This window comes from Anas acuta, chromosome 3, assembly GCF_963932015.1.
Source record: "Anas acuta chromosome 3, bAnaAcu1.1, whole genome shotgun sequence".
In the NCBI taxonomy this organism is placed as follows: Eukaryota; Metazoa; Chordata; class Aves; order Anseriformes; family Anatidae; genus Anas; species Anas acuta.
The window spans coordinates 118,722,892-118,734,770 of NC_088981.1; the positions used below are offsets into that span (position 1 = coordinate 118,722,892).

General features: G+C 70.1%; 3 protein-coding genes across 4 annotated transcripts; 1 reads left to right on the forward strand and 2 right to left on the reverse strand.

Annotated features, from left to right (window-relative positions):
• The first annotated feature begins 1,347 nt into the window (after positions 1-1,347).
• Positions 1,348-2,505, forward strand: UCN (urocortin). Its single transcript, XM_068675140.1, has one exon. It carries the CDS (start codon positions 2,023-2,025, stop codon positions 2,341-2,343), a length of 321 nt encoding a protein of 106 aa, XP_068531241.1. The 5' UTR covers positions 1,348-2,022; the 3' UTR covers positions 2,344-2,505.
• A 3,095-nt stretch (positions 2,506-5,600) lies between these two features.
• TRIM54 (tripartite motif containing 54) lies at positions 5,601-8,926 on the reverse strand. 2 transcript variants are annotated; one of them, XM_068679175.1, is made up of 10 exons: positions 8,636-8,926; positions 8,278-8,450; positions 7,842-8,028; positions 7,666-7,761; positions 7,099-7,332; positions 6,807-6,829; positions 6,568-6,692; positions 6,185-6,286; positions 5,921-5,959; positions 5,601-5,742 (listed from the first exon to the last, which is right to left on the reverse strand). In XM_068679175.1, exons 1-10 carry the CDS (start codon positions 8,801-8,803, stop codon positions 5,732-5,734), a joined length of 1,158 nt encoding a protein of 385 aa, XP_068535276.1. In that variant the 5' UTR covers positions 8,804-8,926; the 3' UTR covers positions 5,601-5,731. The 2 variants fall into 2 exon arrangements, with proteins under 2 accessions (XP_068535276.1, XP_068535277.1); XM_068679176.1 differs by having other exon boundaries at positions 7,842-8,013; positions 8,636-8,923.
• Positions 8,927-9,779: 853 nt separating this feature from the next.
• Positions 9,780-11,823, reverse strand: DNAJC5G (DnaJ heat shock protein family (Hsp40) member C5 gamma). Its single transcript, XM_068679178.1, has 4 exons — positions 11,582-11,823; positions 11,229-11,442; positions 10,989-11,142; positions 9,780-10,493 (listed from the first exon to the last, which is right to left on the reverse strand). The coding sequence occupies exons 1-4, from the start codon at positions 11,692-11,694 to the stop codon at positions 10,411-10,413; spliced, it is 564 nt and encodes a 187-aa protein (XP_068535279.1). The 5' UTR covers positions 11,695-11,823; the 3' UTR covers positions 9,780-10,410.
• Between the last annotated feature and the right edge of the window lie 56 nt (positions 11,824-11,879).

Genomic DNA, 11,879 nt, shown 5'->3' on the forward strand with positions numbered 1-11,879 from the left:
TGGAGGAGGCACCAGCCTTGTGTGTGCAACCAGCCAAGATCCTCGTGGGTTTTGCAGATACACCGTGCACTGAAAGGTGTGGGGAGGGCATGTGCTGAACAGGAGGGTGCAGGAAGGATTAGAGGGAGGTCTGGAGCTGGGGCTGTGACAGGGCCACATCCACACCCGGCTTGTCTGGGCAGCGAGGAGCCCCTCGGCTGCAGCCTGCCTGCGCTGCTGCCTCCTGGAGACACGCGCCTGAGCCCCTCCTGCACCACGCAGTGACCTGCACGGTCTGGCTTGCAGCTGCCCTGCCTGGCCCCCCCAGGCACATCCCACCTGGGGTCTCAGAGCAGAGCTGATGGGGACGTGGCAGGGAACCTCGCCCCTGGCTGCAGCCCCAGCCCCTCGGCAGCGCTGCCTCAGCCCAGAGCAGCTGGAGGAGGCTGCTGCTCCCAGACTGAGCCTTACGCAGCTGCGTTTGGGGTCCCGGGAAGGACCCGGTGTGTTGGCAGGGAGCGAGCTGTGAGCATGGCACAAGTGGGGGTGGCTGTGCCTGGGAGCAGCCACCCCGAGGATCCGGGGCTGATGGGGATTTGGGGGGCTCAGCTCAGCCCCTGCTGAGGGTTCTGCCCTCGAGCCACGGGGGAGGCAGCGCCAAGTTCCAGCGCTCTCACCCCCTGCCCATCGCTGGTGCTGCCTCGCCACGCACAGGGCCGCACAGCAGCCCCGTGTGGAACACGCTGTGCCCCCCTGGGGCCACGCAGCAGCCCCGTATGGGATGTGCAGGGCCCTGGCCCGGCGGCGAGGTCCTGCGGGCAGTGGCGTGGCGCACCGGCAGCCACCTCACCGCTTGGCAGCTCGAGCGGTGCCCGGAGCTGGAACATCCTGCACGCAGCAGCCGCGCCGTGGGCTCGCGGTGCTCGGGCGCTATGAGTCACAGCTACTTGGCCACCGGCTCGTCCTCCGGTTCGGGCTGTCTGCAGCGCTTGGCCCGCGGTGTGCAGCGTGCCGGGACCCCAGCGCCCGCCAGCACTGCCAGCGGCACGGTGCCACCGACCGTCACCCACAGCCCGGCCACGCGTGCCCGCCTGGCGCTAGTGGGGGCCGGTGCCGTGGATTTGCCCCCCCAGCCCCGCAGCCCCCCGATGCCCCCGGTGTCCCCCAGGAGCTGCCGCCGTGCGGCCGTCCCGGACACTGCCCGCGGGTCGGCCCGCTCTGGCCCCGGGCTCCTCGCCCGCCCCGGTGTCCCGGTGTCCCGGTGTCCCGGTGTCCCGGTGTCCCGGTGTCCCGGTGTCCCGGCCCAGCCCGCGCTGTCCCCGCCGCCGCCGTCCTTCAGCACCGCGGACAGCGGCACCGGGCTGGGGGCACGGCGGGAGGCGGACGGGGGACCGGGAGCCGTACCGGGGCCGGGAGGTGGCGCGCCCGACGGGTGCCGGTTAGGGTTAGGGTTAGGGTTAGGGTTAGGGTTAGGGTTAGGGTTAGGGTTAGGGTTCCGGGGTCACGGTCCCCGGGCCAGAGGCCGGAGAGAGCTGGGCCTGACCGCTGCCGGGCTCCCCGCTCCCCGCCACGGGCCCGGTGCCCCTCCCGCCCCCGCCCCCCCTCCGGTCTGTGCGTGCCCGGTGCTGACGTCAGCCCGAGCTCCGGGACCTATATAAACCCCGGCCGCGCCGCCGGCTCAGCCCCCGCGGGACCGATCGTGCTCCACCGGCAGCGCAGCGGCAGGAGACCGGGGACAGCGCACCGGGTACGGGAACGGTGCACGGGGCGGGGGACGGTGCGCGGCACAGGAACGGCGCAGCGGGGACGGGACGGAACGGGACGGGGGTGCGGGGTAGCGCGGGGTGCTCGGGACGGGGCTCGGGGGGCACGGGGCGGTGCTGGAGCCGGGCAGGACGCACCGGGCAGGGGACGGACCCCTGCGAGCCGGTCACCGCACTGCCGGTTGCGAGGCTCCCCTCGGGTCCCCCGGCTCCCGGAGCCGCCCCGGGGCCCCCGGCCCGCGCTGAGCCCCCGGCCCCGCAGGTGCGGACGGAGCCGAGGATGCGGCGGGCGCTGCTCACCCTCCTGCTGCTGCTCGCCCGCCCGCCGCCCGCCGCCGCCCGCCCCGCGCGCCCCGACGGCACCGTCCCGGGGGCCGCCGCGGGGGCCGGGGCCGGGGCCGAGGCGCGGGGCCGCCCGGTGTGGCCGCCGCTGGCGCTGCCGCCCCCGGAGCCGTGGCGGGCGCGGCGGGACGAGCCGCCGCCGCTCTCCATCGACCTCACCTTCCACCTCCTGCGGCACCTCCTGCTGCTCGCCCGCGCCCAGAGCCAGCGCGCCCAGGCCGACAGCAACCGCCTCATCCTCGACGCCGTGGGCCGCTGAGCGCTGCACCGGCACCGGGACCGCGACCGGGACTGGCACCGGCACCGAGCCCGCTGCGCCCGCCTCGGCCTCCGCTCCGGGGGCGCGTGGGTGCGGTGCCGGCCCCAGCACGGCCCCGGCCAGGCCCGCATGTGCTGTTTGGCCGGCACCGATTTTGTAATAAAACGTGGTGGAAACCCGAGGCTGAGCGAGTGCAGGACGGGGGGGCTCTGCCCGGGGCTCGCCGGGACCGGGGAAGGGTGGGAGGCTCGGGGCAGGCGGCGCCGAGCAGAGAGGGACTGAGACAGGGGCTGCACATCACAGTGCCCTGCTGGGGGGGGCATGTGCCGTGCCCACAGGGGATGGGCGGGACGGGACAGGATGGGATGGGATGGGGTGGGATGCTCACAGACCCTGAGACGTGAGGGAGCCGTGGGGGCAGGGGGTGCCCCGTGGCCAGCGAGCAGGGCACGGGGGTGCAGCACCCACATGCAGGTGGCTGGCGGTGTGTGCAGGGCGGGGGGTCCAGCTCATGGGCAGCAACACCCCTGAGCTGCCAGAGCTCCACAGTGGGACAGCTCACGGGGCTGGGGGCTGTGACCGATGGACACGGCCGGTCAGGAGGAGCACGGCTTCCCCGTGCAGGAACATCCCTGTGAGGGGCTCACTCCTCCGTGGGACACACGGTGCTGGTGGGAGCTGGAGGGCTGGGACTGGAGCAGAGGACAGGGAGGTGTCCTGCTGGAGCGTCTCAGGTGCCCCAGTGATAAGGACATGGATGAAATGTTCCTGAGACAACTGGGAGAAGGTTTGGTGTCCTCAGGGGCAATGCTGGTCCTCACAGGGGCCTTGAACCTCCCTGAGAGCTGCTGGAAGAGCAGCACAGCAGGGCTCCAGCAGCGGTGGTTCCTTGGGAAGAACTGAGGGGGGCTGCACCAGCTGGGGCTGCCGTGAACCAGGGGAGGGCAGCACCCAGAGGGGGGGGGAAGCTGACAGCAAGGCACAGCCCTGGGCTTCAGCCTGGTTAGCGAGCCGGTAGGTGGGCTCTGGTGGGAGGGGGCATAAGGGTGAAGGAGGTAAGGAAAGCTGAAAAGCCTTTCAGAAGCTCAAGTGTGGTCACTGGATGGCTGAGGTGGGAAGGGGCCTCTGGAGCTCATCTGCTCCAAACGCCTGTGCGGAACAAAGTCAGCCAGAGCAGGTTGCTCAGGGCCATGTCCATCGGGGCTTTGAAATGTGAAATTCCATCGGGACATAAGAAAACAAGAACTAGAAAACTGTACTGGGGGGGGAGAGAGAGAGGAAGAGAAAAAGAGAGGACGAGAGAAAGAAAACTGTACTGGATGAGGTTTCCCAGAGGTGTTGTGGTGTCTCAGCCCCTGAAGATGTTCCAATCCAGCCCAAACTCAGTCCTGGTCAGGCTGCTTCAGCCGGCCCCGTCTCCAGATGATCTCCAGGGATCATCCAGCAATGATGAGGCCCAGGTGATCTCCAGTGATCCGTATCAGAATCACCGACTGTCTCCCCTATGAGGTGGGATCACAGAATATCTGAAGTTGGAAGGGCCCCACAAGGATCATCAAATCCAACCCCTGGCTCCAGGACCACCCAAAATCCAGACCTTACATCCGAGAGCGTTCTCCAAATGCTCTGTGACCTCCAGCAGCTCAGTGCCACGTCCACGTCCCTGGGGAGCCTGTCCCAGTGCCCGACCACCCCTGGGTGCAGAACCTTCCCCTAACCCCCAGCCTGACCCTGCCCTGTCCCAGCTCCATGCCGTCCCCTCGGGTCCTGTCGCTGTCCCCAGAGAGCAGAGCTCAGTGCCTGCCCCTCTGCTCCCCTCGTGAGGGAGCTGCAGGCCGCCATGAGGCCTCCCCTCGGCCTGCTCTGGGCTGGGCTGAACAAACCCAGGGACCCCAGCCGCTCCTTGTATTTCTTGCCTCCAGACCCTTCACCACCTTCAGCACCCTCCTTTGCGCACTCTCAGCGTGTTATGTCCTTTTTATACCGTGGGACCCAAGCTGCACACAGTGCTCGAGGTGAGGCCTCACCAGCACAGGACGCTCCTGTCCCTCCCAGCGGGGCCGTGCCCTAGGCCTCCTGGCTGCCGGGCACACCGCTTGGGCAGCTCGCTGTCCCCCAGACCCCCCAGGCCCCTCTCTGTGGGGTGAAGCTGGTGCATGCGAGGCACTCACGGGCAGGCAGCGGCGTGGGGCGGGGGGGGCCCTGGGGCCAGAGCAGCGCCAATGGGACCGGGCCCCACCAGGGTCTGCGCTCACCAGGGGACACCCCACAGCCCCTCTGGCCCCAGGACAGTACCTCAGCATGCTCACAGGGAAAATACTTTTCCTTATATCCAGCCGGAATTTCCTAGCTCCCAACACGTGCTGCTGCCTCGTGTCCTGTCCCTGTGTCCCCCAAGGCTCTGCCTTCTCCAGTCCCGTTAGCTGGTTGAGAACAGCAGTCAGACCCCGTGTTACCTCCTCTTCTCATCTGTTACCTCCTCTTCTCCGAGCTGTGCAAACCTCAGCCTTCCCCATCAGTCATACTGCAGCCCCCAGCCACCTCAGTGGTCCCTGGGGCTGTGTGCAGGTTCCCATGTCTGCTGGCACTGGGGGTCCCAGCCCACACTGCCCACCAGCCGGGCTCCCACTGCGGTGCATCCAGCGCTGTCCCCGGGCAGGTGCAGGGGGGGTGATGGCCGGAGGTGTCCCTGTGGTATCCCACCCCCAGGGACCAGATCAGCCCCACGAGGAGCCCCTGTCCCTGTGCATCATCTGTTGCACCAGCCGTGACGTGGGGCTGGGTGACGCAGCCCAGTGCTGTCACAGCCCCCCCAGGCAGCCCCTGGCAGCTGGGGGGGGGGGCTCAGGCCCCGACCCTGTGCTAATTGCGGTGCTGCCGGCCGGCTGTGTGTTCAGCCAGCTCATCCCAGCTCTGTTTGTTCAGTGCACCCAGGGGACGGTGCTGCGAGACGGCGTCCGCCCCAGCGGGGTGGGAGGGGGCTGCGTGGGCAGCTCAGTGGGGGGGGTCCTCGCCCCCAGGCATGGGTCTGCAGGCAGAGCCAAGCCCTGCATGCAGTGGGGCTGGGTAGGGGCAAAACCCCTGGCTGCAGCCCACCCCCACGCTGCCACAGTTGTGCTGCGCTGGGGCTCCCGGGGGCACAGTCCTTCATGGGGGGGTCCCACGCACCACTCGGGGTGGTGAGGCTGGCACAGAGCTGTGTGGGGCTGACAGCCCTGGCACCCACCGCAGCCCCACACACGGCACTGCAGACAGGATCCTCGAACACAGTTTAATGATGGATGGGGCAGCTCCAGTAGTGGGGACGTGCAGCAGTAGGGCTGTGGCTCACCAAGCAGCGCCAGGGGCAGGGATGAGCTCGGTGCTGGAGCTGCCCTGTGGCACCAGCTCAGTGCTGACCTGTGCAGGAGAACAGCCTTTGTACCTGGAAAGGTGTGGACCACCCAACCCCCCCACCCCCCCAGCCCTGTCCCTGTTCCCATCTGTGCTCAGGAGGTGCCTCCTCCGCCCCACAGCACCCCGCAGCTTGTCCCTGTCCCCTGCTCCACACTGGCCTTGGTCCCGGGGAGGGTCTCACCATGCGGAGAGCTTGCTGGCTTCTGCCTCGGCCCCACATCTGTAGAGGGAAAGCGGGTGACAAGCTGGAGGCAGGGACACCCTGGCACCCTGCAGGACCTGCTCAGGCCACGTCTCAGCCACACGGGCACCACGGTGTCCTCAGCATGGCACAGAGCCCCTGCATGGCCAGGGCAGCCCCCTCGGGCCTCACTGCCCTGCAGCCCCAGGGCCAAGCACAGCCTGGCACAGCACAGCCTGGCACAGCATGGTGCAGAGAACTCACCCTCAGCAGCCTCGGGTGCCTCCAGGCTGTCCAGCCGGTCCTCATCCGCCGCAGCCTCGCTGCCCTCCATGGGGCCGTCCCCCTCCTCCTCTCCCAGTGGCTCTGTGGGGCAGGGGCACACCTCAGCCTGGGACCCTCCCTCCCCATGGTGTGAGCAGCACCAGGACACCACGCTGGTGCAACGGGGACAGCCTGGCCCTAGTGCAGGATGCAGCAGCCCACACGTGGGGGTGCAGAGGGCAGTGCCTGAGGGGCCACACATCCCCATGCGTGTACAGGAGGGGACACCCCCACAAAGGGCTCCAGGTGCCAAGGAGCAGGGCTCTGCCCAGGGCAGTCCCATGCATGCCTCCCCCAGGCTGTGCTTGTCCCGCTGCTGTCACCTGTCTGGAACTCGATGGTCCTCAGCATCTCTGCCACATAGTCCACATTGATGGAGAAGTGGTCCATGTTCTCGTAGCCAGGCTCCGGGCGGCTGCTCATCGACACCTTGGACATGTCTGTGATCCTGCAGGGCAGACGGATGCCCTCGGGAGCTGCCAGGCTCCAGCAGCCACAGCCCCCTGCCCGGCCACTGCTCCATCCCCTCAGCCCCCAGCCCTGTGCCCCCAGCCCCACTCACTTCTTCAGGAGCTCCTTGGAGTGCTGTGGAGGAAAGCAGGAGGCCATCAGTGTCACTGGAGCAATGGCACCAGGGGCCCCGGGAAGCAGGTGCCACCCCCTCCAGCCCCCAGGTTCTTTCAGGTGACTGCAGCACCCTCAGCACAGCTGTGAGAGGCAGCCCCAGCCCCGCAGAGGATCCTGGCCCCATGGCTCCACCACCCAGCCCAGGGGCAGCCCCAACCCCCTCGTGAGTCCTGGACCTGGCCCCCTGGCACAGCCCAACACCCCAAGGGCCCCTTTCCCCCACGGACCTGCAGATACACTGCCATCTGGGGCTCCTCCATGGCCTGGATGGCTGTCTCCACCAGCTTGGAGGAAGCCTCCAGGTGGTCGCCGTACTGGCGGATGAGGCCCCGCACACGCTGCACTTTCTCCTCCTGCTCCCGCGCGATGCTCTGCAGCAGCTCCTTCTTCCTCTCCTCCAGGATGCTGTACAGCGAGTCGAAGCGCAGCCCCAGGTGCTGTTTCTGCCGCCGACCGTTGTCCTGCAGGACTGCCAGGCTCAGGGGGCTGCCCTGCTCCTGCCTCGTCCCCATCCCCAGGGCTGTGTGGGGCACCCGGGAACATCCCCTGGTTCCTTGGGCCCTCTGCCTTGGGGAGTCCCAGGGTGACTTGCAGGTGCTGCTGCTCATCAGGGAATAACCCCCCGCCCCCCAGACCGTGCCCCCAGCACAGGCGTGCTGCTGCCCTGGGGCATCCTGGTGGGGCTGGGGGTAAGGGACAGAGCTGGGCAGAGCCCAGAGCACGGGGCTGGTGTGTGTGTAAGGGGAGCACATGCAAGGGGCAGAGCCCGCAGGCTGTGCCAGCCCCAGCCCCACCTCAATGGTCCGGCAGATCTCCTCCATCTGGGTGATGATGGCCTGGATGCGGTCGTTCCCCGCCACCAGCATGGCAATGCCATCGCTGAGCTCGCTCTGGGGTGAGACTGGCATGAGGGCCAGCGCGGGAGGCAGCACCTGGGCCCCCGCCAGGGCCACCCGGCCACCAGAGCTACCTTCTGGCGCTGGTAGACCGCGGGCAGCGGCGCAACCTCGCAGTCCTTGTGCGCCCCGAAGACCTTGCAGAGGGAGCAGGTGGGCGCCTCGCAGCGCAGGCAGTAGATGTTGATCCGCTCGTCCTCGTGCTCCTCGCACATCAGGTGCTGCTCCGCCTTGGCGTGCAGGGGCCTGCGGGAGGGGCCGCTGCCCACCGGGCCCCCACGGGCACCTCTGCCCCACTGCCCCCAGCCCCACACGGCACCGTCCTGCCCCCAGCCCTGTGCCCGCCTGCAGAACCCCCCACCCCCCGCTGCCTCTCACCCACGAGGCTCGCTCCCCCCGTGGCTCCGCAGTGTCCCGCGTGGGCTCCCCCCGCAGCCCCTCTGCCCTCCCGGTGCCCCCCCCCCTCCCACCCGGGGGTCGCCCCCACCCCGCGGGTTCCCCGTGCCGCACCTGGCCGACTCCTGCTTGTAGATGTCGATGATGTTCTCCACCAGCAGGTTCCGCTGCAGCCCGTACACCCCGTGCCGGTCCAGCACCACCTCGTGGCGGCACGACGGGCACCGGAACCGGCCGCCCGACGGCACCGCGCTGGAGCCCCGCGACTGCCACAGCGGGTTGGAGGCCTGCGGGCGGGGGGGTCACGGCCCCGCTCCGGACGCCGGGAGCCCCGCGGGGAGGCCCGGCCCGGGCACGGCGCCCCCCGGCCCCGGCAGACCCCCCCCCGGCTCCCCCACCCCGGCCCCGTCCGAGCCCCCCCCGGCCCGGTCCCGGTCCCGGCCGCGCCGCACCCCGCGGCCCCCGGCGGCACCTGGAAGACGTCGTTGGCGCACTTGCGGCACAGGTTGTGCTGGCAGGGCAGGATGACCACGGGCTTGGTGAACATCTCCAGGCAGATGGGGCAGATGAGCTGCTTCTCCAGGCTCTCCATGCTCCGCGCCTCCGCCAGCAGCGGCTTCAGCCCCACCGCGAAGTTCATCGCCGCGGTCCCGGCCCGACCCTGCCCGGCCCGGCTCGGTTCGGCTCCGCGCCCCTCGGCCCCGCCGCCCGCTCTGCCCCGGCCCGGCCCCGCGGCCGCTGCGGCCCCGCTGAGCCCCGCGCTAATTTTAGCCGCCCCCGCCCCGCCGGGGCCGCCGCAGCTGTCGGCGGCGTCGGGTGACACTGAGTCACGGCCGGCGCCGGGCCCCGCGCCCCCCGCCCCGACACCGGGCTCCGCCGCGGGGGGCGCGCCCGGGGCGCCCCCGGCCCCGTCCCGCCGCCCCCGGGCAGGGTCTCGGTGCTGCGCCCCCCCGGCGGCTCGGTGCCCCCGGTACCGGGGTGGTGGGGAAGCCGCTCCCGGAGCCCCCCGCCCCGCGGGACCCCCCGCAGGAAGGGGGCTGGGGCCTGCGCTGCAGAGCACGATGCTGCCCGGTGCCAGGCCCTGCTGGGGGGGGGGCAAGCGGAGCCGAGCTGGGGTCGCCCAGGCCCCACAGACCCGAGCACCAGGGTGGCAGTGAGCCCAGCAAGGCTGGTGCCAGGAGCAGCCCGGCCACTCTGCTATATTTAGGGGGTGAGGCAGGGCCCACGCAGCTGTGGACTGCAGGCTGTGAGGCTGGGGGCTCCCTGGGCCCCCCGTCCCTCTCCCCCCCTCGGCAGAGCCACCGGTCCCCAGAGCCAGGGCAGGAGCGTGGCCGGGCACCCAGCCACCTGCCCGCGTGGGGCACGGGGCTGCAGGGCAGGAAAAGCACAGCTCCGCGGGAGCCAGCTGCCACAGGCAGCCCCGGGCAGGTGACAGGAGAGACTGAGTCACCCTGGCAAGAGCAGCGCTCCAGCAGTGTTTGGGACAGGACGTGCTACCCCACGCCCCTCCCAGCCCGGCCCCCCCTGGGACCCAGTGCTCTCCCCAGCACAGGGCAGAGGTGCACCCTGCCAGCGCTCAGGCTGCCCCAATGAAACACCACGCAAACACGCTCACATTATGTCATCCTTTCAAGTCCTTTAGTAGTGCCCATAAAATCTATTAAAACCCAAGGAAAGTGCCTGTACGGGGCCCAGCCCTGCAGGGAGCCTGCTAGCAGCAGGAGTGGGGTGCAGCCAGCGCCCCAGAGCTATGGCAGGGCAGAGAGGAAGGGGGTACAGCCGGCAGCACCCCAACCCCACGAGCAGCATTTGGCACCCAGCACCCATCAGAAGGGTCCCCGTGAGGGCAGGTAGTGGGCTGAGCCCAGCCCCAGAGGTTACAGTGCTAACGGTCTCGGACACAGCTACTTCTTGCAGGGTCGAGCCTGGCCCTAAGAGGTCTCCATGTGTGACTTCCTGGGCAGGCTGCTGGGAACACCGCAGCAGAGGAGGCACTGCGGGTGGGGTGCAGCAGCGAGGGCTCTGTCACCTCTGTCACCAGTGCTGGGAGACAGGGGCATTGCCCTGGCGCTCAAGCAAGGGCAGAAGAACCTCCGCGGTGATGCTGGCCAATTTAACCTGAGATTCTAGCCACCTTGAGGCTGGAGAGCTGCCCTAGGTGGCGTGACTGGGGTCCTGGAAAGTGACAGTCCCAAAGTAGGATCCCTGTCCGGAGCCCTGGGGGAGCCGGCAGGATGGAGGCCGGCCTCACGCCTCGGTCTTGGTGCTGACAGACGGCAGGGGCTGCGCGCCAGCAGGCGGGGGCTGCGCCACAACCGGGACCTGTGGATCTGGAAGATGAGAGCTGCAGATCAGTGGCACAGCCCTGTCCCATGGCACTGGGGAATGGGTACTCCGGACACCGCAGTGCCCTCGAGAAGTCTCCCACAGACCAAAGCTCACAAAGCCCCAGGCAGTGCACAACCACAGCCGCTCCTGTAATCCCCACTGACACCCGCAGGGTGACCCGGGGCAGCCCCTGCTGGCAGCGGCACAGCCAATGCCCCGAGAACAAGGCCAGCCTGGGGCACAGCCGCTGCCCCCAGCTCCCTGCCCAGCTGGGCAAGGGCCCTGCAGAGCCCGCAGGGGCCTCGGGGAGCCCTGACCCAGAGGAAAGCAAGGAGGGAGCTGCCCCACGAGCCGTGCGGTGCCCCTGCCCACCGTCACCCAGGTCCGCATGGGAAGCCCCACGAACGGCCGCTAACGGCAGAGCTGCTGAGCCCGGCCCAGCCTGGGGGCAGCGCTCTGTGCCCCCGGTGACACGGGACCCCCTCCAGCCGACTCACCGCTGTCCTCCGCGCCCATCTGCGCCTCCAGGTCCTTGGGGTCGACGTACTTGTAGGAGTCGTCCTCCTTGGGCGGGCAGCAGGTCCCGCAGCAGAAGAAGCAGCAGCAGCAGCAGCAGCAGCAGGTGAGCGCGCCGCAGCAGAGGGCCAGGGCCTGTGGGGGGGGACACGGGGCGGCCGTGAGACCCGGGGGGGGGGGGCCGGGAGGCGTCGCAGCGTGCGGCACAGCCCCGGGCTCACCTGGAACCACCACTTGGACATGAGGAAGTAGTGGCGCACCGCATCGTCCCCGAACTGCTCGGCCACGTAGAGCCCCAGGGAGCCGTACTGGTCGTAGAGCCGCCGCTTGTCCTGGTCGCTGAGCGTGGCGTGGGCGCTGTTGATCTCCTTGAAGCGCTCGGCGGCCGCGGGGTCGTCGGGGTTCTTGTCGGGGTGGTAGCGCAGCGCCAGCCTCCTGCGGGGCGGCCGTGCTGGGACGGGGGAACCGGCCCCGACCTCTGCCCCGGCCCCGGCCGAGCCCCCCCGGCCTCGCCCCCCGCCCGGCACCGTCCCCGCCGCCGGTCCGCCCGCCCGTCCCCGCCCCCGCCCCGTACCGGTAGGCCTTCTTGATGTCCTCGGGGGAGCTGCCCTTCTCCAGCCCCAGCACCCGGTACAGGCTCTCCCCGACCCGCGACAGCTTCCGCTGAGCCCGCCCCGGCTCCGCCATCGCGGCTCCGCGCCGGGCCCGGCGGGCACCGACCCGGGGGGGCTCCGACCGCGGGGCTGCGACCCGGGGCTCGTCCCGCCCGGTAACGGCCGCTTCCGCCCCGCCACCGCCCTGCGCAGGCGCGGCCCGGCCCCGGGAGCCGCCCGGTGGCCCCGCCACCCCCCCCCCCGTGCCGCCCCCCCCGC

What these genes read in the sequence shown, in the direction of transcription:
- TRIM54 (XM_068679175.1), bottom strand. Translation starts at nt 8,803, where the DNA reads ATGAACTTCGCGGTGGGGCTGAAGCCGCTGCTGGCGGAGGCGCGGAGC. An exon ending in TACAAGCAGGAGTCGGCCAG is followed by an intron (nt 8,029 to 8,277) that starts GTGCGGCACGGG and finishes CCCGGTGGGCAG; the next exon opens with CGGCCCCTCCCGCAGGCCCC. An exon ending in TCCAAGGAGCTCCTGAAGAA is followed by an intron (nt 6,693 to 6,806) that starts GTGAGTGGGGCT and finishes TCTGCCCTGCAG; the next exon opens with GATCACAGACATGTCCAAGG.
- UCN (XM_068675140.1), top strand. Translation starts at nt 2,023, where the DNA reads ATGCGGCGGGCGCTGCTCACCCTCCTGCTGCTGCTCGCCCGCCCGCCG.
- DNAJC5G (XM_068679178.1), bottom strand. Translation starts at nt 11,694, where the DNA reads ATGGCGGAGCCGGGGCGGGCTCAGCGGAAGCTGTCGCGGGTCGGGGAG. An exon ending in GACATCAAGAAGGCCTACCG is followed by an intron (nt 11,443 to 11,581) that starts GTACGGGGCGGG and finishes GCCGCCCCGCAG; the next exon opens with GAGGCTGGCGCTGCGCTACC. An exon ending in GATGGGCGCGGAGGACAGCG is followed by an intron (nt 10,494 to 10,988) that starts GTGAGTCGGCTG and finishes CTCATCTTCCAG; the next exon opens with ATCCACAGGTCCCGGTTGTG.